This window comes from Falco punctatus, assembly GCF_963210335.1.
Source record: "Falco punctatus genome assembly, chromosome: Z".
Taxonomy (NCBI): domain Eukaryota; kingdom Metazoa; phylum Chordata; class Aves; order Falconiformes; family Falconidae; genus Falco; species Falco punctatus.
The window spans coordinates 11,616,251-11,637,864 of record NC_137586.1 but is presented as its reverse complement, the minus strand read 5'-3'; the positions used below and the strand labels follow the sequence as shown (position 1 = coordinate 11,637,864).

Here is a 21,614-nt window from a genome sequence, read left to right as displayed (position 1 = left end):
TGGATCCCTGTGGCATGGGCTGGAGGGGCTTGGATGAGCAGGCACCACCAGCCCCATGGCCATGACAGCTCAGGGCTGCCTGACACGGCATGTCTGGAACACCATGAGTGGAGGCACAGCAGGTCCGTCCACCTCATTGCTCCCTGATGGCTCACCTGAGCTTTTCCATTGGGAAAGATTCAACCCAAGAACATGTTTATCTCAGGCATACCCCATGGACGCATGCCTCCAGCAAGCTCAGAAGGAAGCAGGGATGGGGTCTTGCTCTCATGGAAAAACCACCCTAATCTCTATTTATGATGACTGGACCTTGGGCAGAACTTGCCAGTGTCATGTTGCTGGGGCGGGAAGCAGCCGGGCAGCATCGTCCCCCCATGCTGCTCTCAGGTGCTGGGTCACAGAGCAAGGGGCTGCCCAGCCCTGCCAGCAGTACCTGGCAGGATCCCTGGCTTGCGGTTCTTGGGCTGGTTGGTGGGTTTCTCTGCTTCTCTGCATGGCAGGAGCTGGAACAACTCGGAAAATTTCTGCAAGGCCTGTAGGGATGATTCAGTCAAGCAAGTCTTGCCTGTCAGCTCCTCCCCTTCTTCAGTCACCTCAGGCAAATGCTTCCCCATCTCCATCCCACAGCTGGGGGGAAGCATTAGGGGGGGAGGCACCACAGACCAGCCCCCGCATCACCAGACCCAGTGTACCATATATTGGTGGTACCTTGAACTCCTTCTCAAGAACATTGTTGTGCTTTGAGGTCTCAGCTTCTCGCAGGCAGCGGACATGGCTGGTGATGCTCTCCACTGGCACTCCGGTGCTGCCGCAGAGCAAGCCTTCGAGCAGCACCTCGTACAGGAAGGCGTACTGCTCCTGCATGAGGATACGGGTCAGTTGTACAGTCACGAGCAGCTCCATGAGGAGCCCTGGAACTCCAGATCACCAGCTTACTGGCATTGACCCGTGCCAGGTATGAGTCAGGTCCATCCTTCACCTTCTTGCTGTGGGGCCCTGCAGCTAGACACCTCTCAGTGCAGGCAGCCCTGCCCTGAGAAACAGCCAGCAAATGCAACAACGCAGACAAGACCATCTTCCTGTGGTTTAATGTTCCCTCTCAGACCAGACCCCTGCTCTGGGGAAGGGAACCCAGAAAACCAGTGAACTAGTTAGTTCTACAGCCAGACGGTACTGTCCAGCCTAATTTCCTCCAAAGGGTGCCAGCACTGAGCAGACCATGAGGGTGTAGTCCCTAGTCCAGGACACAGCGGCCCAGAAGATACCACAAGGGCAGACATCCTGAAAGCCTGAAGGACATGTGGACTCTTGTTCACGCTCCTTGCCTACGAGGCAGCCCTTCTATACTAGGATGACTGGTACATATTAATGCTGCTGGCACCTCAAGGTGTCTTAGGGGAACATGGAACACCACTAAGTTTAGACACAGCATTGAAAACAAGATACTGTAGTCCTCATCACCTGGCAGCTCCAGTCCCTGTGGCTAGACCATGAATGGCATGGACAGTGTGGCTTTGCATGCCACATCACTGAGAAGGGTGGAAAGCAGATCTGCAGCCTGAGAGTGTGCAGGAAGCAGGTAACTCTCCTCACCTTGGTCTGCACCATGCTGACCCGCTGCTCCCGCAGCCTCTGCACGCAGTGAAACACATCTACCTTCCTCTCAGCCTTCCCCATCTTCAGGAGGAAGTCCAGGGCTATGAAGGTACCTGTGCGCCCGATCCCTGCACTGAGGACACAGAAAATTGGGGGTCAGTGCTGCCCCAGCCATCTCCGTCCCAGCACCCAAGTGCTGCCAGCCCATTACCTGCAGTGCACCAGCACAGGTCCAGCAGGTTTTTCCAACCCCATCTTGTTCACCATCTCCACTAAGCACAGGAGTTGGGCAGAATTTCTGGGGACCCCATGGTCTGGCCACAGCAGGTAGTGAAACTGCTCCACCACTCTTGGGGGAGCACAGCCTGCCTGCAGAAAAGGAGACATGGCTGGCAGCAGGGAGCAGGAACCACCTCAGAAACGTGCATGGAGGGACACCAGCACAGAGTGTTCCCCTCTGGCACTCCCACTACAATCACTGCTCTGCTACAGCTCATCAGACAGTGAAGGGCAGATTCACTGAGCATGCAGCTACACAATTCACTTTGCCCTCTGCTTCCCCGTGCTGTGAAGAGTGAACTCAGAGCAGTACATGTAGCTTGTGCCCCAGAGGAAAAAAACAAAAAAATCACAGTTCAGAGTGTTTCCATAGTCATTGAAATGCCCTGGCTTTCCCAAATAAGGTACTTCCTAAGGCTGGTGCTGCACTGAAGTGAATGTAGTCACTTTTGTTACCAGCCCATTTGTATTTTTCCCTAAATATCACATTCACTTGGCCTGAACTAACGAACTGGTATGTCCCACCATCAAGTGTTCTTGGAGCTTTACCTTTCACCTACACTTTGCTCTGGACAAGACAAGTAAACACAGGAATATGTGTAACTGGAATTTCTCTGTATTGTACCTGTTTTCCCCTCCTTCCAGCTCCTCCAGTTTCTGCTTTTTTTCTGAGTCATCACTTCAGAAGTACCCATCTTGAGAAATGTCATTATGTAAGTTTTCTTAAACCATAAACTATCTACTCAGGTTTAGGAGCTTGTAAATGACCACGGAGCTTCAATGTGTACCCTCTGCAGATCGGCCCAGGTGGCAGGCAGGCACCTTTCTCATCATCGTGGATGTACAGAGATGCTGTTTTGTACTCTTTAACTGCTTTTATACCCTTTGTGATCACCTCATCCAAGCCCTCAAGGATGCATGATCTGCCCATGTGCATCATCGGTCCAGACTCAGCTGGACCGGTGGAGCTGATGCATTGCCTTTGCCTGGCACAGAAATCTGGGGCCAATGCCTTGGCGTGGCACCCAGTGGTAGCAATGCTGACCTGCTAGTGCTGGACACCAGCCTCTCTTGGCCAGCAGCTCCCACCAGTTGCTGAAACTCAAAAGCATCCTGCGTCCCCATCTCAGCTATACACCAGCCTTACCTTCTGCAGGCAGAAGATGCGTGTGATGAGGCCTGTGGTGGTCCTGGTGTTGCTGAGTGTCACAGTGAAGTCCCCATAGACCTGCTCCTGCTCTGGCCAATACTGCTCGCACTTAGTCTGTCAACAGCAGTGAGACCACTAAGCATTAGCCAGCTCATGAGGGCAGCATTGCAAGCCAGCAGTGGTGTGGAGCTGCTCTTTGCCTTCACTGACAGCTGCACTCGAGCAAAGCAAAGCAGGCAAGGAAGCCTGGGCTCCGCAGAGACCCAAGCTGAGCACAGGCTGAGATGGTTTCTCTACCTTGTTCTGCTCCACTAAGCCTGTCAACATCACAATGACTGAGATCTTCTCCTGCCAGACCATCTGCCAGAAATCCACCACTGTCCCAGGTAAGGGGCCTGGAGGAGGAAGAAGAGAGCCCTGTGCCAGTGCCTGGGCTGTGGGTGTGTGGTGGCCTCTGGGCACAAACTGGGTGTTCCCAGGCTATGAGCAGCCCTGGGCTTCCCTCTAACTGGGACACCGCACAGCCTGGGCACAGCAGAACCTGGCAGGGACTGCTGTGCACTTTGGCTTCATCACCCATGTTAGAAATTAGGACAAGGAAGAGGGAGGGCAGGTGAGCCCAGGATATGTCAAGGACTCACTGCTGCTTCAGGGGCTCCCCCATCCACATCCTCAAGAGGACCCATGAGCTGCTCCCACACTTAGTGTCCTATTTCCTGAAGAGCATTTCTGCAGGTCTGCAAAGACTCTGAGACCTCCTTACTGCATGCTGTGCAGAGCAGACTAACCCATCCCAGCTTTGCACCATTGGAACGAGCCTGTCTCTGAGTTTACTGAGTGCAGACATGTCAGGAATTTGCAGGTTTGTTCCCATTGCGCCAGCCACCAAGGGGAACAAATCAGGCTTGTGCATGAAAGGTCCACGTACTCAGCCTGGGCAGTGCAGGGATCAGCTCCAACTGGCCACTGCCAAATTGCCACTTAGGCCTTCCATGCCCTGCAGTAGCTGTAGTCACCATCCAAGACAGGCCCAGGGGATACAGGGCCTTGGACCGAGCCATTAACAGCTCCTATGCTGCTGTCCCACTTCCCCACTCCCCAAAGTACTCAGGGAAGCGACTGGCATCTCCTGAGTATGAGGGCTGGGAGCACCCACCTTGAGCTGCAATGAAGAAGCGTGGACTCCGGTAGCTCTGTGGGGGAGAGGTTCAAACAGCTCTGATCGGACAGGTGAAATATTTAACGAGGAGTGAAATAAAGGACCCCATCCCCACAGGCATCAGAGCCCAGGGCCCTCAACACAGTATGTCCCACAATTACTCCTGGCCAGCATGGAGAGAGGGTACCCAGGGGCTGCATCTTGTCTCCTGTCCCCTCACACAGGTCCCTTTTTGTTAGAGATGAGAACTGCACACAAACCCAGGGCAGCTCAGAGAGGATGAAAAGAAAGTGACATCCCAAGATCTGCGCACACTTGAGGGCAGAAAGTGCCAGACCATTGGGCCAGCCATGTGAGCAGGACTGTCCTCACCCAGCATAGCCAGACACCAATCCTACCCTGCCCAGGCACCCCTACCCTGCTCGGGGACAGCGATTCCTCGCTACCTACATCAACATAGCTGGCATTGATGTAGCCATTCCCTGTGTCAGAGGGCTGCAGCACCACACGGCAGTGATCATCTGAAAGAGAAGGAAGGCAGGAATCAGTCAACTGTCTCTTTGAGGCAGCAATGAAGTGACTGTTTGAGGATAGGAATGTAATTTAAGAAAGTCCAGCACAGTCCTCTCCCTCCTCAGCAGCACTCCAGAACCCAGGACATGTTCAGAGGTAAAGAACATCTTACGAGATGAAAGATGACATGGCACAGCAGGAGATGCAATGTGATTTTGGGGAAGACTGTTAATCACAGTCATAGAAACATTGAACGGTTTGGGTTGGAAGGGACCTTAAAGACCATCTAGTTCCAACCCTCTGCCATGGGCAGGGACACCTTCCACCAGACCAGGTTGCTCAAAGCCCCGTCCAGCCTGGCCTTGAACACTGCCAGGGATGGAGCATCCATAGCTGCTCTGGGCAACCTGTTCCACTGTCTCACCACCCTCACAGTAAAGGATTTCTTCCTAATATCTAATTTAAATCCACCCTCTTTCAGTTTAAAATCATTCCCCCTTGTCTTATCACTACACACCCCTGTAAAAAGTCCCTCTCCAGCTTTCTTGCAGGCCCCTTCCCAGGTACTGGAAAGCCACTATAGGGTCTCCCCAGAGCTTTCTCTTCTCCAGGCTGAACAACCCCAACTCTGTCAGCCTGTCTTCATAGGAGGGGTGTTCCATCCCTCTGATCATCTTTGTGGCCCTTTTCTGGACTCGCTCCAACAGGTCCATGTCCTTTTAACGTTGAGTGCCCCAGAGCTGAACGCAGCACTCCAGGTGGGGTCTCACAAGAGCAGAGTAGAGGGGGAATATCACCTCCCTGGACCTTCTGGCCACACTACTTTTGCTGCAGCCCAGGATACAGCTGGCTTTCTGGGCTGTGAGCACACATGCAGTTTGCCAATGGCCAGATATTCACCATGTGGGGCCCAGAGAAGCTTTAAGTGTTGAAAGCAATCGGGTCACTCCTTCTGCTTTCCCACAAATATCTGCCTCTGGAAGGCACACAGCAGTGCTCATCAGTGACTAACAGCAGGAACAGGAATACAATGATGAATGATTAAGTTTGCAGGGAGACTTGAAGAGCAGAACAAGTATTCTCCAACTGGATATAAAACAGGGGGGCAACATGATGATTTTGGAAAATGCCTTTGGGTTTCAGTGGCCACAGAGGATGAGATGAGGAAATGAGGAGGTGCACCTGTGACAGCCCAGCACCTTGTACTGCCCAACCACCTCCAAATGCCTGTGCCAACCCCAGGAGAGCTCTCTTACAAGGGATGATGCTCTTGTAGCGGTTCTTGCTCTGGTTACACAGCTCCTTCCCAGCATCACAGGGGTGCAACAAAGTGGAGGACAGTTGCTGCAGAGGAAGAAGGCAAGCCCGCTTTGCATTGGCACATGCTCTGGGGCCGGCTAAGGCCAGCTCCATCACACACCCAAGGAAGGGGTGAGGGCTGGGTGGACAGTGTGGCTAGGTGGGAAAGAAAAGCTAAACCAGACCTGATACTCTCTCAGACGCCCAGCACCGTGCCTGTCGAGTGATTCATCCTCTGTCAGCTCTGCCTCTATTTCTGCCCTCTTAAACCTCTTCAGAGTCTCCAGCAGTTCCTCCACTGGAATCTGTGTGTTCAGCTTGCACACACCTACAGAGAACATGAAAGAGAACAGTAGTTTAGCATGCGCCTGATGGCTGGGCCTGGAGAACCGCAGCTGGGACTGAGCTCGCGTTGTGGTGATCAGGACCCCACCAAACCCGAGACTGTCCCTCCCCATGCAGGTCTGTTTCTTCTGGGAGTGTCCCTTTCCCCATGCCAGCCAGCTCTGATCCCCTTGCTCTTGTAAGTACCTTACAGAGCCTGTAAGCACCCTGCCTGGGCTTTGAACAGGCAGCCTGTCCAGACAAGGCATCAGGGCCTCTGCTTATACTGCACCTCCTTGACATCTTCGCAGGGGGATAGTGCTGTTGCTCTCCGAGGTTTTTGAACCGTTGTACTTTTGCCTGCAAAACAGTGAGTCAGGCCCATAGACCATAAGAAGATAGTGACAGAGGAGAGGCTGTTGCCCATGTAACAGCCCTGCTTCCCACCTTGCTTTATCTCAGGGTTCACTTGGACACTCTCTGGAAGTGCAAGGCACTGGATGGCTCACAGAAGGCAGGAGAGGTGAGGCACATACTGACCTGAAGAGCACGAAGAGCAGCAAAATCCCCAGTGCCAGGAGTACAATGGCCAGCACTACTGCCAGCAACACAGGCATCCTCTCTAGCAGCGGTGTCGGCTCCTGTCCTGCAACCAGTGCAGCCCAGACTCAGGCTCCCACACAGCCTGAACCAGGCACCAGGAGATCCCACAGGGGCATGGGATGAAAAGCAGTTTACCTCATCTCCCACCACAGGCTCTATACTGGAGAAGAGCTAAGCTGGTGGAGAAAGACTGCGTGCTTGCCTGGGTGTGATACCCTCCAGTGTGGGCCCTGTCTTCCTAACTGCCCCAGGCACAGCCAGAGCCTGGTGAGGTGTTTGCATTTCTGGGATTGTACTTGTAACAGGGGAGTACTGGGATTAAGACAGAATATATAACAATGGCAGGGATGATACACAGTGTCCAGCGGCCACTGGTGCCACACCTGTGCAAGAGGCCTGATGTTGCCCAAAGCCCATCTATCACAGATATCCTCAAGACCCAGAGAACTTCCAGGAAGATGCTAGTAAGACCACAAGACCCTACTGCTCCTGGGCTCGGCCAGCACCACTCCATGGGAAGCGGCCAGGCTGGGAAAAGGGGACGTGCAGGAGAGACTCTCGGGCACAGGGAGCGAGGAGCCCACTTACTTACCAAGAGAGAAGCTGTAGCAGATGCAGGTGAACTTCTCTGCCTGTGGGAGGAGACGGAAGGGAGAGCTCAGGCCACTGCTTCCCCACCACCCTCCCTGGGGACAAAGGCCTCCCACGCATGACCACCAAATGCCCCAGCAGTGGCCGAGGACCCCGGGGACACTGTCCTGTCAAGGTGCCTGGGCTCTCAGCACAGGGGCCGGGACCGGAGCCTGGGCAGCACCGCTGCTTGCCATCGGCACCCAGCCCAGACCGCGCCGAGGGTCCCGTCCCCGGCTGGCAGCATCCCTGGCGAGCGGCAGCCCCCCGCCCCGTGACGAGTACCTCCTGTGAGCGCTGGATGAGGCGGAGAAGGGCCGTGTAGTCCCAGCCCGGGCGGAGGGCAGCGTTGCGGTAACCCTGCCCGTGGGTCCCGGCACCCAGCACGAAGTCCGTGGGGGCGGTGAGGTTGAGCACGGCGGCCACGTAGGTGTCGGGCTGCCGGCTGGCGTTGAGGGGCTGCGGCTCCCCCGAGCAGGCGCCTTCCACCAGCGTGCCATTGTGCGTGGCGGCCACGATCAGCTGGTGCTCCCTGCAAGGCAGCGCGCTGAGAGGGCCGGGGGCGATGCCCTGTCTGACGGGGAGAGCGGGGCAGAGGCGGCTGCGGGGGGAAGCCCAAGCGGGGGCCGCGGAGAGCAGAGCCGTCGGAGGCTGCACTCACCTCACCTCCGCGGGGGGACGGGCGATGGGCTGGAGGGGAAGCACGGCCGTCCCTTGGGATGGGGAGACGTCACGGACGCTGCGGCAGCTGATGCCGGCAGGGTGCGGCGTGCCTGGAGGCAAGCCCCAGCGGATGAGCAGCAGCCGGCAGCACAGCGCGGCGGGGCTGGCTGTGCGAGCAGCAGGGCAGCCCCGGGCAGCGCTGGCCGTGGAGCACAGCTCCCCTGTGCCCCCGCTCGTCCGCAGCGGCCAGGAGCCCCCCGGGCTGGGGACAGAGAGCCGCCTCAGCCGGGGCACACGCCAGGGCCACCCCGAGGCTCTGGAACACAGCGGGCCTTACCCAAGCCGTCGGGCTGAAACTCCCACAGCGACGCAGCCCCGGCTCCGATGGCCGTGACTCCCTGCACCGTCGCCGTGTAGCTGTGGCCGAGGCCGTGCCCAGGCAGCGGGTGCTCGGTGACCGAGCGGCTCAGCCGCAGCCGCTCCATCTGCAGCAAGCCGCCGTCCCGCGTGCTCCTGGCCGTGATGTTCAGCTGGGGACAGGGGACAGAGCTGGAGGGCAGCAGCCCCGACCTGCCCGCTGGGAACCTGCCCACAGCACACCGAGACGGAGCAAAGCCCTGCGCCAGCCTCCCCTTCCCTGCGCCTGCCCCAGCCGTGGAAGGCTCCGCAAAGCAGACAAGGAGGAGGAGAGGAGGAACCTGGAGCCAACACTCAAGATGGCACAGTGGCTGCCTCCGTGAGCAAAGGACCAAGCCTCTGTGAAGAGCTGAGGGCAAGAGCGAGGCTGCTCTTTGGAAGAGGTGTATATACGTGTCATGAGCCCAAGGCCAGGTCACCGCTATGGTATTGCAACACCTCAGGCACTGTTGTGATATCCCCCACAAGAGGAGCCCTCAACTTGACTTTCATCTCACAGGTCATTATGGCTTTCCCTTCTTTACTCTCCTCAGGCTGCCTGAATGGAGCTCCAGGCAAGGAGGTGCCTGGCAAGGTGAAGGAGACCACACCTGGTACCTGGTATCCGATGATCTCCCCTTTGCAGGGGGGCAGCGCCTTCCACCTGAGAGACCCCGTGTTCAGACTCAGCCTCAGCTTCTTTGGTTTGTCCGGCACTGGAAGCACAGGAGGATGGGGTCACACACGGGGCTGGTGAGGAAGGGCTGAGCCCAGAGCAGGGTGCAGGCAGCTCCTGGCTCAGGGGACAGGCTGCAAAGGGACCCCGCATGCAGGGTTTGTCCCCCACAAAGGCTGCATGTGTTGATGAAGCAGGAAGAGCAATGGTGTGGTAAGGAGGGGGAGAGAGAGGAGAAAGGCACAAGGCGGTGCTCCAGGGCCCTGCACAGCCCCTTCCCCACAGCCCCACGGGATCTAAGCAGCCCTGATTCCAGGACCATCACTGCGGGGAGCAGATGATCAAGCTGAGATGCCAGGCAAAGGGCACCTTTACATCTTGTGTAGATTGACACATACCTGTTTCCTTTGTCTTGATGTGGTTTATGTACAGGGTCCTGCCACGGGGCACTGAGATGGTGACAGTGTAGTCAGTGAAGGGCTGCAGAGGGGGGCAGATGAATGTTCCCTCCTGGCCATGTAGCATCTCCTCTCCCTCCACTTCCTCAGCTTCACAGGGAGGGGAGGAAGGTCCTGCAAGACGGCAGGTGGCCCGCATGTGCTGGCAGGTGTCAGGGAGCCTGCAGGTCCAGTTCAGTTTGATGCTGGTGCTTGAAATCTCCAAGGTCCCAGGGACAACCTGGAAGACCTCTGTGAAGGAAACATTGTGAGAGGGTCACTCCCTTCCCTTCCCCTCCCAGCCTTGCAAGGGTGCTGCGGTCAGACAGCCCTGCTCCTCACCAGTGGGGTGGGAGAGAAAAAGAGAGTTAAACTGGTCACTCCAGCTCTCTGGAAGGCGAGCAGAAGTCTGGACAGAAAGGAATGTGGGTAAATGTGTGGACTACTGTTGCTCAAGGTAGTTTTCCCCACTGGATCAAAACGGAGGGGTCTGTGGGTCCCAGCATCTCTACAGTCCAATAGATGCAGCTCTTAGAAAGACCTAGCCCTTTCCTGCTCTGCATAGACCCCAGGAGAAAGGTTCATTTTCCCTGACAAGTGCAGTGAGAGATGGTGCTCTAGGACACCGTACAGAATAGCCCTCATGCACCGCATACCCAGGAAGAGAATGAGGGGAAAAAGGGCCCCAAGCTGCTTCCCCCATGAAAGGCCAGGAGTACAGGAGCTCAAGGGACTGGAGCACCCATGAGGGGCTCATACTATGCACAAAGCTCACACAGTGACTGATGGAGCAACATTTGACCCTGGTGCCTTGTGGCACCTAAGAAGGCAGGGCTATTTCAAGCCCTAGGAACGCTGGAAAGTACCTGTCAGAAAAGGGGCTGGGGGGGCTGGTCGGCAGCCGGCTGGGCATGAGCCCCCCGTGTGCCCAGGTGGCCAAGGAGGCCAGCAGCATCCTGGCTGGTGCCGGGAACAGCGTGGCCAGCAGGGCCAGGGCAGTGCTGTCCCCCTGCACTGGGCACTGGCGAGGCCGCCCCTCGACTCCTGTGTTCAGGTTGGGCCCCTCACTGCCAGGGGGACGCAGAGGGGCTGCAGCGTGTCCAGAGACGGGCAGGGGGCTGGTGCCGGGGCTGGGGCACAAGGCTGGTGGGGAGCGGCTGGGGGAACTGGGGGGGTCAGCCTGGAGAGGAGGAGGCTCGGGGGCACCTTGTGGCTCCCTGCAGCTGCCTGACAGGAGGGTGTAGGCAGGGGGGTCGGTCTCTTCTCCCAGGTGACAAGTGACAGGGCAAGAGGAGACGGCCTCAGTCTGTGCCGGGGAGGTTTAGGTTGGGTATCGGGAAAAACGTTGTCACTGACAGGGTGGTGGAGCACTGGGACAGGCTGCCTGGGAGGTGGTGCAATCACCAACCCTGGAGATGTTTAAAAAATATGTAGATGCGGTGCTTAGGGACAAGGTTTAAGTGATGGACCTGGCAGTCCTGGGTTACTGGTTGGACCTGATGATCTCAAAAGTAATTTCCAACCTAAATGATTCTGTCATTCTATGAACCTGCCACATGAAGTCAGCAAAACACCCATGGGAACCAGACTGGACACCTTAAAATCTTGGGCTATGGCATGGACCTGGCCCCAGGGGGAGTCACAGAAGAAGCATCCCCTCCCCCTCCCACAGACCTCTCCACACCATCCACGTTCACAGCCTCCTGCAGTGAACCAGTTCCAAGCCCTCTTGCTGTGGCCCAGGTCTCAGGGCACTTGCTGAGCTGGAGAGCAGCAGAAGGCTATCGTTTTCAAAAATTATGGGACCCCTCAGCTGTTTTCCTACTCAGCTCATTGTTGCCCTGTTCTCCCTTGGAGGGGACCTCAGTGCCCCACGCTGTGAGAAGATGGTGCCAAGCCTGTACCCACCACGACTCAGAGCCTGAAGGGTACCAACCCACAGGGAGCAAGCTGTGGTACTCACAGCTGCGCAGTCTGAGAGGAAACAGGCAGCAGAGCCCTCTGATCCCCCTCACCCAACTGTGATACCACACAGACCACACATGAGAGAGAACCTCTCATGCCTCTCTCCCTTGTGCGTACCATCTTGCCAGAAGCCCTCAAGAAAACCCTTATCTCTCACACCTGCAGCAGGAACATCCCACCCACTGGTGAACCACAGGCTGGACTCGGGGTGGGCTCAGGGGCTGCCTCAACACCGCTTTTAGCAGCATATACCATTTCCCCAGGCAGGCAGACAGCCTGGAACCTCCCGTGCAGGTACAGCTGGAGGGCAGCTCAAGAAGGGCAGAGTGGGGTGGTCAGGAGAGCTCCTGATGCCTCCCTTACCAATGCACTCCACGCTGGATCGAATGCGGATCCATCTGCCTCTGCTGTCCCTTCCAGTCCAAACCTCTCTGTATACAGGTTTCCCGTGACTGATGGACTGCACTTCCCTCGCACATTTGACATGGGTGAAGGCTGGCTGGAAACCATCAGGGCAACTCAGCATCACTTCTTCGTTCTTCCTGTAATTCTCTTGGTCTGGTACCAGTCGGAGTCTTGAGTCCCAGCGGGGCCTTTGGCACGTTTCTGGTAGAGGTGAAGGTGGGTGTTAGCTGGGCTGGGAGATGATGAGGTGATGCATGGGTGACTGGTGGAAGAGAATTCCCCAGCAATCCCTCCAGCCCCTGAAGGGAGAGGGAAGATGCCATCCATCTGCCAGGATGTGACCCACAGGCAAGGCTTGTTGTAATGGGGCTCTCATTGTCTACCTGAAGCGTCAATGATCACTCATCCATGAATCTGCCCCATCCATCCTTGTGTCCAGTGACACTATATTACCTCCTCCATAGCCCACACGAGGGAGCTTCCCAGGACAATCACCCCTGCACTAGAAGACACCCTCTGACCACTCATTCAGACATGTCACCCACCCCAGCTCAGGTTGCCCTTGATGGGCCATGGCACCATCAGTCCTGCTGGGGCGGATGTCTCTCCAGCCATGCTTCATCACTACCACAGGGTTCAGAGATGTCCCTGTTACACTTCTGGGGTCCCTGTGCTGGCTCAGTCAGTCCCTCAGCTACTGTCCTCCTGCCCCACGCCACCATGCAGTGGGACATGCAGATGAGCAATGCCTTCTCCATTCACACCCTCTGCTTTACCACAGCTCCTGCCCTTTTTCCCTGGCACAAGCCCTGCTCCTCCTCCACACCCCTTCCTCACCACATTCACCATCCTCTGGGCTGAGCAGCCACAGCCTGTCCCAGCAGTTTGCTGAGTGATGTGGGGGGAGGCTTTATGGCAGTGGTTCCTACGGGCAAGGATGCTGGTACCTGGGAAGGAGCACTTCCCAATTCCAGCCTCTACAAGGTACTCTGAGAGGCATCAAAGTGCTTAAAACACAATCTTATTTCTCCCAAAGGGGCAGAGAAAGGATCTCACAAGATTCAGACCATCTTCTGAACAGCCGTGAAGAAGTACAGACATGCTGGTGAACAAGCCACTTAGCATCAGGCTTTGCTCTCAAAAAACCCCGACTGCAGAAGGCAAGAGATGTCCAGCTGAGTACCCAGAAGCTGTGTCTCACTGTCACACAGCTGTGACCTACCCCACGCACAGGCACCCAGCTGCTGCCCACGCCCAGGCCCATCCAGCCAGCAATTTCCCTTTTGCTCTGCTCTCAGCAGGCACAGTGTTCCTTGGGCACACCTGGGGACAGGACGTGCACAGACAGCTGTCATCCTGCTCCCTGAAGACCATTCCCCTGATTCACAATGCATGAATTCATACCTGATTCATGCCTGCAACCTCCAGGGAATGACTGGCAAACTGGCTCGGTGCAGGGCATGAGCCACCCCCAACCATCCAGCCCAATCCTGTCTTTCCCACAGCACCCCCAGTGCACCCACACCCGCATGTGCTGGCAGGTGTCAGGGAGCCTGCAGGTCCAGTTCAGTTTGATGCTGGTGCTTGAAATCTCCAAGGTTCCAGGGACAACCTGGAAGACCTCTGTGAAGGAAACATTGTGAGAGGGTCACTCCCTTCCCTTCCCCTCCCAGCCTTGCAAGGGTGCTGCGGTCAGACAGCCCTGTTCCTCACCAGTGGGGTGGGAGAGAAAGAGAGAGTTAAACTGGTCACTCCAGCTCTCTGGAAGGGGAGCAGGAGGAGTCTGGGGTCATGGTGCTCCCAGAAGCTGGATGTGATCTTTTGGGGCAATTCTCCAAGTAAGACAACTTGCCTCCATTCATTCAATCATCAGGACATGGTGGGGGTAACGGAAGTGGAGGACAGTGTGTCCCCAGCTGGGCTGCATCACCACTCTCATTGCACCCTTTGAGGTGTGTGACTGTGGTCATCGTTTGGTGCCATGGGAGAGCACAATGGGACACATTTAATCCTGGCCTTGCAGGACCTGCTTTCAGAGTCATCAAACCAAACAGCACTGGCCTCAAGGGAAAATCATGACATTCCCATGCTGACTCTCACCCAGACACATTCGCAGTATCCTGTCCTAGTAGATGACCAATGTGCTCCTGATGCCACCCTTACCGATGCACTCCACACCGGACTGAATGGGGATCCAGTCACCTCTGATGTCCCTTCCAAACCATGGGTGTCTGTATACAGGTCTCCTATAACTCGTGACCTGGACTTTGCTCAAACATTTGATTTTGGTGAAGGACGGCTGGAAACCCTCAGGACAGCTCAGCATCACTTCTTCCTCCTTTTGGTAATTCTCCTGGTCTGGTGCCAGTTGGAGTCTTCGGTCAAACCTGGGCCTTTGGCACATTTCTGGAAGAGGTGAAAGTGGGTGTTAGTTGGGTCAGGATGTTTTGAGGAGGGTCAGGGGTAGGTGGTGGGGTATCAGCAATCCCCAGCAATTCCTCTGGTCCCTGAAGGGAGAGGGAAGGTGACGCACCCATCTGACAGGATGTGACCCCTCAGTGGGGCTTGTTAGGATGGAGCTCTCCTTGTGAGTGAGGGTCAGCCAGGGCTGGGGCCTGCCCAGGAAGGTGGTGGATGAGGATGTGCCAGAATTCAGTTGAGGAAAGGTCCCAGGTATCAGAAACAGGGAGATCTGAGTGGCCCTGATCAGGCATCAGAAGCGCATCCCTGTCCAGAGTGGTGATGGTCAGTGCTCAGAGGTGGATGAATGGGGTGGGATTTGACCACAGAAGCTCCATAGGAGGCACCACCTGACACCCTGCTTACCCATGTACACTATGTTTCCCTGAATGGGGACCCCGGCATCACTGCTTTTCCTCCTGAGCCACGCATCTCCATTTAGAGATGCAGAGTAGTTCAGTGGCTGAGCTCCCCTGCACGTTGGACGTGGGTGAAGGGTGGCTGGAAACCACCGCTGCAGCTCAGAGTCACTTCCTCATTCTTTTTGTCATGCCCAAGCACTGGTGCCATCTGGGGTCTTGGGTCCCACCAAACAGGCCGTTGGCATGTGTCCATCAGAGGTAAGATTGGGTGAGGGGTATTTTGGGGAGGTGACAAGAGGAGGCTTGGGACAAACTCTCTCCTCCCCATGACTCTGACCACTCACCCTGACACAGAGCCGAGGGAGCGCCTCTGGGAGCACCGTGTGTGCAGGCACTGTCCAGGGGCACAGGGCTTGTCATCACCCCTATCTCCAGGACTCCCAAGCCTTCCCTGGGTTCCAGCTACGCACGGGGTGCTTGACACCCTGTTCTCTTGGCCCCCCTCGTGTCCAGCTGAACAGTGCAGCAGTGACAGCCTCCCCCACCAGAGCTCACCCAACCCTCAGAGAGGCTTCCCAGGGGAACACGGGACTCTCGAGCAGCTCAAAGAGCCGAAGCCTCAAGCTGCAGCCCTCTAACTGCTCCTCCTCCTCCTCCCTGCCTCGCAGCTGCAGCTCTCCATCTGGAGCCAGAAGACACTGGCCAGCAAGGCTTCCCCCTTGGAACCCCTCCCCAGGAGCACAGACCCGGCAGCTGCCCGCAGCAAGGGACTGAGATAGAAGATGCCTGGGCACTGCCAGGACAGTGGAGAAAGCCAAAGCATCTGCATCTCCCGCTCCTGGCCTGTCACCAGGTGAGGCTGGAGCACGACCATGTCACGGGGGGTCTGCCCCCAGGGCAGGACCCCGGGCCAGGGTGATGGGGGGCTATGCTTACCCTTGCAGGTAGCAGTCCCGTTCCACAAGGTCTGCATCCCTCTGGAAACGCATCTGATGTGGGGGACCGATGGCACATACTCCCCAGCACAGCTCAGCTGCACCGAATCGTTCAAGGCGTAGCTGCTCTGCTCCGGGGTGAACTGCAGCCTGGGGTCCCAGTCGGAGGGGACTTCACACCTTCCTGTGTGCAAAGGCCGTGAGGGAGAGCCCTGAGCACCGCTGGGCTCCAGCAGTGTCCTCGGGGGGGGAGGAGGAGGCCCCGTACAGAGGGCTGCTGGTCCCCCTCCCTTCAGAGGGCCGGCAGAGATGAGCACCTCCCAGGATGCGGCCCTGGACCCCAGGGGCATTAATACTCCTTGCACCCTCAGGTGCGGAGCAGGCGGGTTACCCGCTGGCCCTCCTGCCCACACAGGTGCTGTGGAGGGGTCCCGGCCAGAGGGATCCAGCAGCGCGGCGGCTGCCGCTCTCCCCTCGCTCTGTCCCCCAGAGACAGGAGCTGGGGGAGAGCCAGAGCCAGAGGGTGGATGCTGGCATTGCTCACCCTCCCACCTCTGGCCCACCAGGCAGCTGCCAGCAGCCTGTCCTCAGACCTCCACATGTAAATTCACAGCACTGGCCACGAAGCTCACACCCCACCCCATGCACCCAGCCTTTTCTCTGCACTTCACCCAAAACGGGACTGCTTTGTTGTGCCTTGGTAGACATGTCCCCTAGATTTGCTCACCCAGCACAAACCAGGGGCATGAGAAGGTATCAGGGTAGGAGGTGGCCTCCCCTAAAATAGGATGACACAGCCCTCTTCAGCTGCACATCTCTCTACAACTGTCTGCTTGCTGGCAGGCAGCACTCATGAGGCTGCAATCCCTTACACTAGAACACCAGCATCACCACACTCCCCTTATCTTATTGCTCACCTGCATTCCTGCCATCCTGCTGGGCACTACCTGCTCACACCCATGTTCGTGCTTATTTGCAGCGAAAAGCCTGCTCAAGTTGCCAATTTGCTTTAGCTCTGTCAGTTACACTTCTTTTTTCCTCTCTATCTCTTGCCCAAAATAGCCCCTCACTCCAAGGGCTGGGTACCTCCTGTCTCATATTCTTCCATTCTCACTCAGGAGGGGCAACACCCCCACATCTGGGTAGGCAGAAAAGACTTGACAGGAACTGCAGGTACATATTTAACCAGCTGTATGTTTAGTTGCATTTTTCACCACATAGATTGGGCAGCTGATGGAAGTAAATTTTCACTTTCCGTTAGTTGCTAGACAGGAGTGCTGCTTCCTCTCTGCATGGCACTAACCTGGTCTCTACCTTCTGACCAGTTACCAGTTTTCATGTAATAAGGAATGTACCTCTCTGCGAGCCCTTTTCAACCAACAAATTATACTGTAACTACCCAAATTTTGTCCCGAGTTTCTGGGGTGCAGCCAGGCCAGGCACAGTGAACTTGCTCTGCTTCCCAGCACGCCCAAATGACATGAGGACTCAGCATGAATCCCTGATTGCCCTGCGCTCCTCATGCAGCAGGCCAACAGACCACAACAGCTGCATCACCCCAGCCAGAATAAAGCCCCTGCCAAATAAATGGAATAAAATACCACCAGATTGGCAAATGGAGAAGCGATTATTTCAGGCAGGTGAGAGCTACTTGTGAAGGCACTTTTAGTGTTTTGTTTTGCATTTCAGGGCTTTAAAATCGTGCCTGTACAAAGTTTATTTGTTGATGGGGATCCTTCCAGCTTCAGTCACAGCAGAAACGTGAACAATCATTGCTTGAAAACAGGTTTGTGGGGCCTGACCGAGCAAGAAGCAGTTTGGGGGAATGAAACCCCTCCAGCGGAGACAGCCCTAGGAGCTGAGGGGGCTGTGAGTGCTCATGAGCAGCTGGCCCTCCCAGACTGCCCCAGTCTTGACCTTCAGTGCAAAGGGGGCTTGTTGCTCCTTTTCCATGTGCTTCCATGCAACCCGGTAGCTGTTACAGTCGCCGCAGTGGCACAAACCCCACTGGCAGCACAGGGCTTGGCAACGTGCCGAGCAGGAAGCCAGGAGGAAAACAGAAGTTCTCCTTTGTGTGCAACCTGGTGACACGGGTGCAGATTTCCAGAGATATCTGGGGCAGTGATCTACAAACACTGACGCTCTGCTGGCAGGGGTGGTTGTAGCTGTATGCCAGAGCTCTGCCTTGGTCCCAGCCTTCCCTAAGCTTCACACCAAAACTGTTAGTGCCCTTCATGTAGCAAAGCATTTGCTCCTGATAAAACCATGAACAAATCTCTCTAAAGGTTCAAGAGGCCTTGTATGGTGCTTCCTTACCAAGTCCGGGAGTAATGTTACATCTCATGGTTGCTGATTTAGAGGTGTAATAGAGTGCAGACTTACTGTAGTACAAAGGAGAATTAGTCCTTAATGTTTAAAGTTAATGATTTTTTTTTTACTAAAAGGTGAAGCTTTTGCATGCTGAAATTAGGTGTGATTCAGCATTATATTGATTACTGCTGACAGGCACTGCGGATTGATTCAGCCTTTCCCTTAGTTATGGTTGGTTCACTGAAGTACAAGTAAACAGGTGCTGTGTAAGAGTCCTATGCTGTAAGCAGGTGTGAAAAGATCCCCTGGACTCAGCTGGAACAACAGCCACACATTTCTGACTAGGCTGGCCTGCTTTGTCAGAGTTCCAGTGAATCGATTCTCCTAAACCTGGGCATTTATCAGCCCTAAACCTTTTCCAGAGACATCAGCACCTTTTCCCTTTTCTTTTTTTCAGGAGAAAAGGGCCTGGCAGAGGTGCAGTTTTTCTCCCAGGCTTCCTCAGTCCTGTCTGTGTCTGCTCTGATCCAGTGTGGTTTCCAGTGTGGCATCAGGCAAGGGCAGATGGCTGAAATGTGCTTCTGCAGAGACTGCCTGTGTGCCAGCGGTGTGTCAACGGCCACATGTGCCTTTTCAGGCACAAGGACTACACCAGCTAGCAGTCCCACAGGCAAACCTTCTTGCTGCCTCCTTGTACCTGGCAGTGCCCGCAGGGTTCTTTGCAAGCACCGGTGGGATGCCTGTCCTCTGCAACTCATCCTTCCCTTTCTGGGTCCTCTGAGCTCTGGGGGTGGTCATTCGTCCCCCTTTTTTCTTCTCCACAGGCTCCCCTGTGCACTTTGGCCTGCTAGATGTGGCCCTGTCATGCTCACACATGGGGCAAGCAGGGGCTGATACACCACCCAGACCCACGCTGGGCATGGACCATGCCAGGCAGAGCGTGAGGGCTGGGTGGGAGAGATAAGACAGGCAGAACCCACAGCTCATCCCCATCCTCAGAGGAGCCAGAGCCTAGAGAGCACTGCTGTAGGGGAGTGCACCAGCCTCAGAAATCAGCCTGGGAATTAATGCTGTCTGACAGAGGGATGGATAAGGCAAAATCAGCTCAGTTGCCTTGCAAAGGGTTTGTGTACACCAGCGAGGCAAGCTGAGAGGCTGCCAAAGCCTACTGACCTCCTGCACACAGAACATTTTGCTAGCAGCATCTGTGCCCCCACAGCACCTCCAGGGCTTGTTTGCACCTCTGCTGCTGCAGAGGAGCTGAAGACATGCAGCTTGTCACAGCATTGATACCATGTGCATTCAGGCATCTGCAGCTGCTCAGAGCCCTTCCCAGTGACTTTTCTGTTGACTGTTTGAGGGAAAAGCCTAGAAGTCTCTGCTTCCCCACAGAAGGGGGAAGAGAAGATGCCCTCTGTTCACATCTGTTTTTGTCTCAAGAACATTGCTGAACACAATCCAACTCAACCTCACTTCTCCAATAAGCCCAAATCTAGCAGGCGTGTGATTACCACTTGGGACTCACTGGGAGAAAAATCCATGACTGCTGGGTGCAGTCTGGACACACCGGGTGGGGGACACACCTCTGTTCTCATCCTTTCTTACACTCCTTCCCCGATCACTCTGTAACATTTGCCATGGAAAAAGAGCTCCTCAGAGCAAAGGGGCCTTTTCTAGCCCAGGGTGGCTGTTTGTGCGCTTTGGTGGTGGCCACAGGGAGCTGTGGCACATGTGAGTCAGAGGGTATCGGATGTCCACCATGCTGTGCAAAGGAGACGGATGCACACACCTCTGTGGGGGGGCACAGGGCACTGCTGAAGAAGGGAGGGTGCGCAGAGAGAAAGGGGAAAGAAACACTCAGCTTCTAGTCTTGTAGGGACTAACAGCATCCGGGAGACTAAAGAAACAGTCATCAAACACTGGTTTTTACCCTGCACTATGGTACACAGAAAGCCGCCCACAGGCCCTCCACCCCCAACTGCAGGAAAGAGGCTGACACAAGTGAAATTTCCGTGTGGAAAATATGGTGTAGATGTGACCAGACAGGCACCTCTTATAATGTGCAATGTGTGCTCGCTGCAAAATGGAGAATGCTGAATGCCTAGGCAGTGGTAACAAAAGGTTAGTTTGTTTGCCTCATATAGTCAGAGATTAACTGTTACTTTTTTTTTTTTTTTCCAAATTGATACTATTAAATGAATACTCTCCATCTTAGTATTGCTTAATATCCATCAATACAGGCAGCACTGTACAGAAATACCTGGACTGCCTGTCCCTGCTGCAAGGGGAGTTATGAGTGGCGGGCAAAGCAAAGTGCTGGCATGCCCTAGAAGCACATGCCGGGAAGCATCAGGAGAAAGGAGAAATAGCTATGCTGGTAATTCAGGTCAGGCTTCTGGGTTCAGCCCTTTGCTTACCAGCAAAAGATGTACTTTCTTGCCTTATATTGTGCCCTACACAAAGCATAAAAGAGAAGGTGAAATGTAAGGAGCAGCAGGCAAAGTTCAACCCTTTTCCCATGGCAGCTCCAGCAGCTAACAGAGATGACAGCAAAGTGCACTGGAGTCTCGCTGTGTTGGATGCCACGTGCTCACTGAGAAGAGCTAAGAAAAGCAACCACCATTTCCACCAGTGGAAAGTGGTATTGCAAGCCACCGAGGAGGCATCCCAGGGTCTTAAAGCATCTCTGTACTCTTCGATAGCAACCAAAGCTCCAAGTGGATCTTTAAGAGGGATGGGCAGTGTTAGGGAGGGGAAGGGGCAGAGAGACCTCCAGGCTGATCTGCTTGGGAGCAGTGCCAGGGAAAGGAGATGGTGAAGCAGGTCACTGAACAAGGCACCATGAGAAGAGCATGGAAATGGTGGCACTTTAATCTGTACTGCTCTGCCATGTGACAGGGCATCTGGCAGGGTTTTAAGAACAGGAGGTGAAATACTTGTTTCCTGAATCTATAATGTAAAGTGGGAGCATGGTGGAGCACACAGTTCACAGCTCCAAGGGTGTCAATCCCCAAGGCACTCCTCTGCAGCATCTCTTAGGGTTTGTGTTTCCCACAGGATTCACTCTAGGCAGTGCTTGAAATTCGAGTCCCACTGGCACAAAACCTTCCAGATTAAGCGTAGCCTTATTTTACCAAGTACCCAAGCACCCACGGGGTGTTGCAGCTACACCTCTAGTTAGGGCTTCTGGTTAGCTGCTACTAAATTGCTGCACAATGTCAGGCAAGGCTGATGAGAAAGTGGCAAGGTACAGCCTGGATCACAGACCTTGACCGCAGGGAAAATATCCCATAGAAACTTCTCAACCTGCCTCACAGGTGCACTGGGACTGTAATGGGATGAGGCTTTTGTACTGGTGCAGCATCTCAGGGGTGAGAAAAACCCCATAAGAACAGCACTGCAAAACAGTAAGGTGACAATAGGACAATGAGACAATGAGCCCTGCTCATTGC

General features: G+C 55.3%; 1 protein-coding gene across 4 annotated transcripts in view; it reads right to left on the bottom strand.

Annotated features, from left to right (window-relative positions):
- Positions 1 to 21,614, bottom strand: part of LOC308056295 (receptor-type tyrosine-protein phosphatase alpha-like) — a 33,324-nt gene that overhangs the window by 4,024 nt on the left and 7,686 nt on the right. Inside the window, exons 2-22 of one of the 4 annotated variants that reach the window (XM_080371428.1) lie at positions 15,854 to 16,036; positions 14,259 to 14,501; positions 12,054 to 12,296; positions 9,687 to 9,977; positions 9,231 to 9,328; positions 8,554 to 8,746; positions 8,215 to 8,326; positions 7,839 to 8,085; positions 7,516 to 7,555; positions 6,861 to 6,966; positions 6,613 to 6,680; positions 6,182 to 6,324; positions 5,954 to 6,041; positions 4,635 to 4,705; positions 4,182 to 4,218; positions 3,323 to 3,420; positions 3,023 to 3,139; positions 1,808 to 1,965; positions 1,594 to 1,729; positions 709 to 858; positions 434 to 533 (exon numbers count right to left, since the gene is read on the bottom strand). In XM_080371428.1, coding sequence (XP_080227554.1) covers positions 434 to 533; positions 709 to 858; positions 1,594 to 1,729; positions 1,808 to 1,965; positions 3,023 to 3,139; positions 3,323 to 3,420; positions 4,182 to 4,218; positions 4,635 to 4,705; positions 5,954 to 6,041; positions 6,182 to 6,324; positions 6,613 to 6,680; positions 6,861 to 6,966; positions 7,516 to 7,555; positions 7,839 to 8,085; positions 8,215 to 8,326; positions 8,554 to 8,746; positions 9,231 to 9,328; positions 9,687 to 9,977; positions 12,054 to 12,296; positions 14,259 to 14,501; positions 15,854 to 16,036 — 2,922 coding nt within the window. The remainder of the gene's footprint in view (positions 1 to 433; positions 534 to 708; positions 859 to 1,593; positions 1,730 to 1,807; positions 1,966 to 3,022; positions 3,140 to 3,322; positions 3,421 to 4,181; positions 4,219 to 4,634; positions 4,706 to 5,953; positions 6,042 to 6,181; positions 6,325 to 6,612; positions 6,681 to 6,860; positions 6,967 to 7,515; positions 7,556 to 7,838; positions 8,086 to 8,214; positions 8,327 to 8,553; positions 8,747 to 9,230; positions 9,329 to 9,686; positions 9,978 to 12,053; positions 12,297 to 14,258; positions 14,502 to 15,853; positions 16,037 to 21,614) is intronic. The other 3 variants (XM_080371430.1, XM_080371429.1, XM_080371431.1) reach the window with 3 other exon arrangements.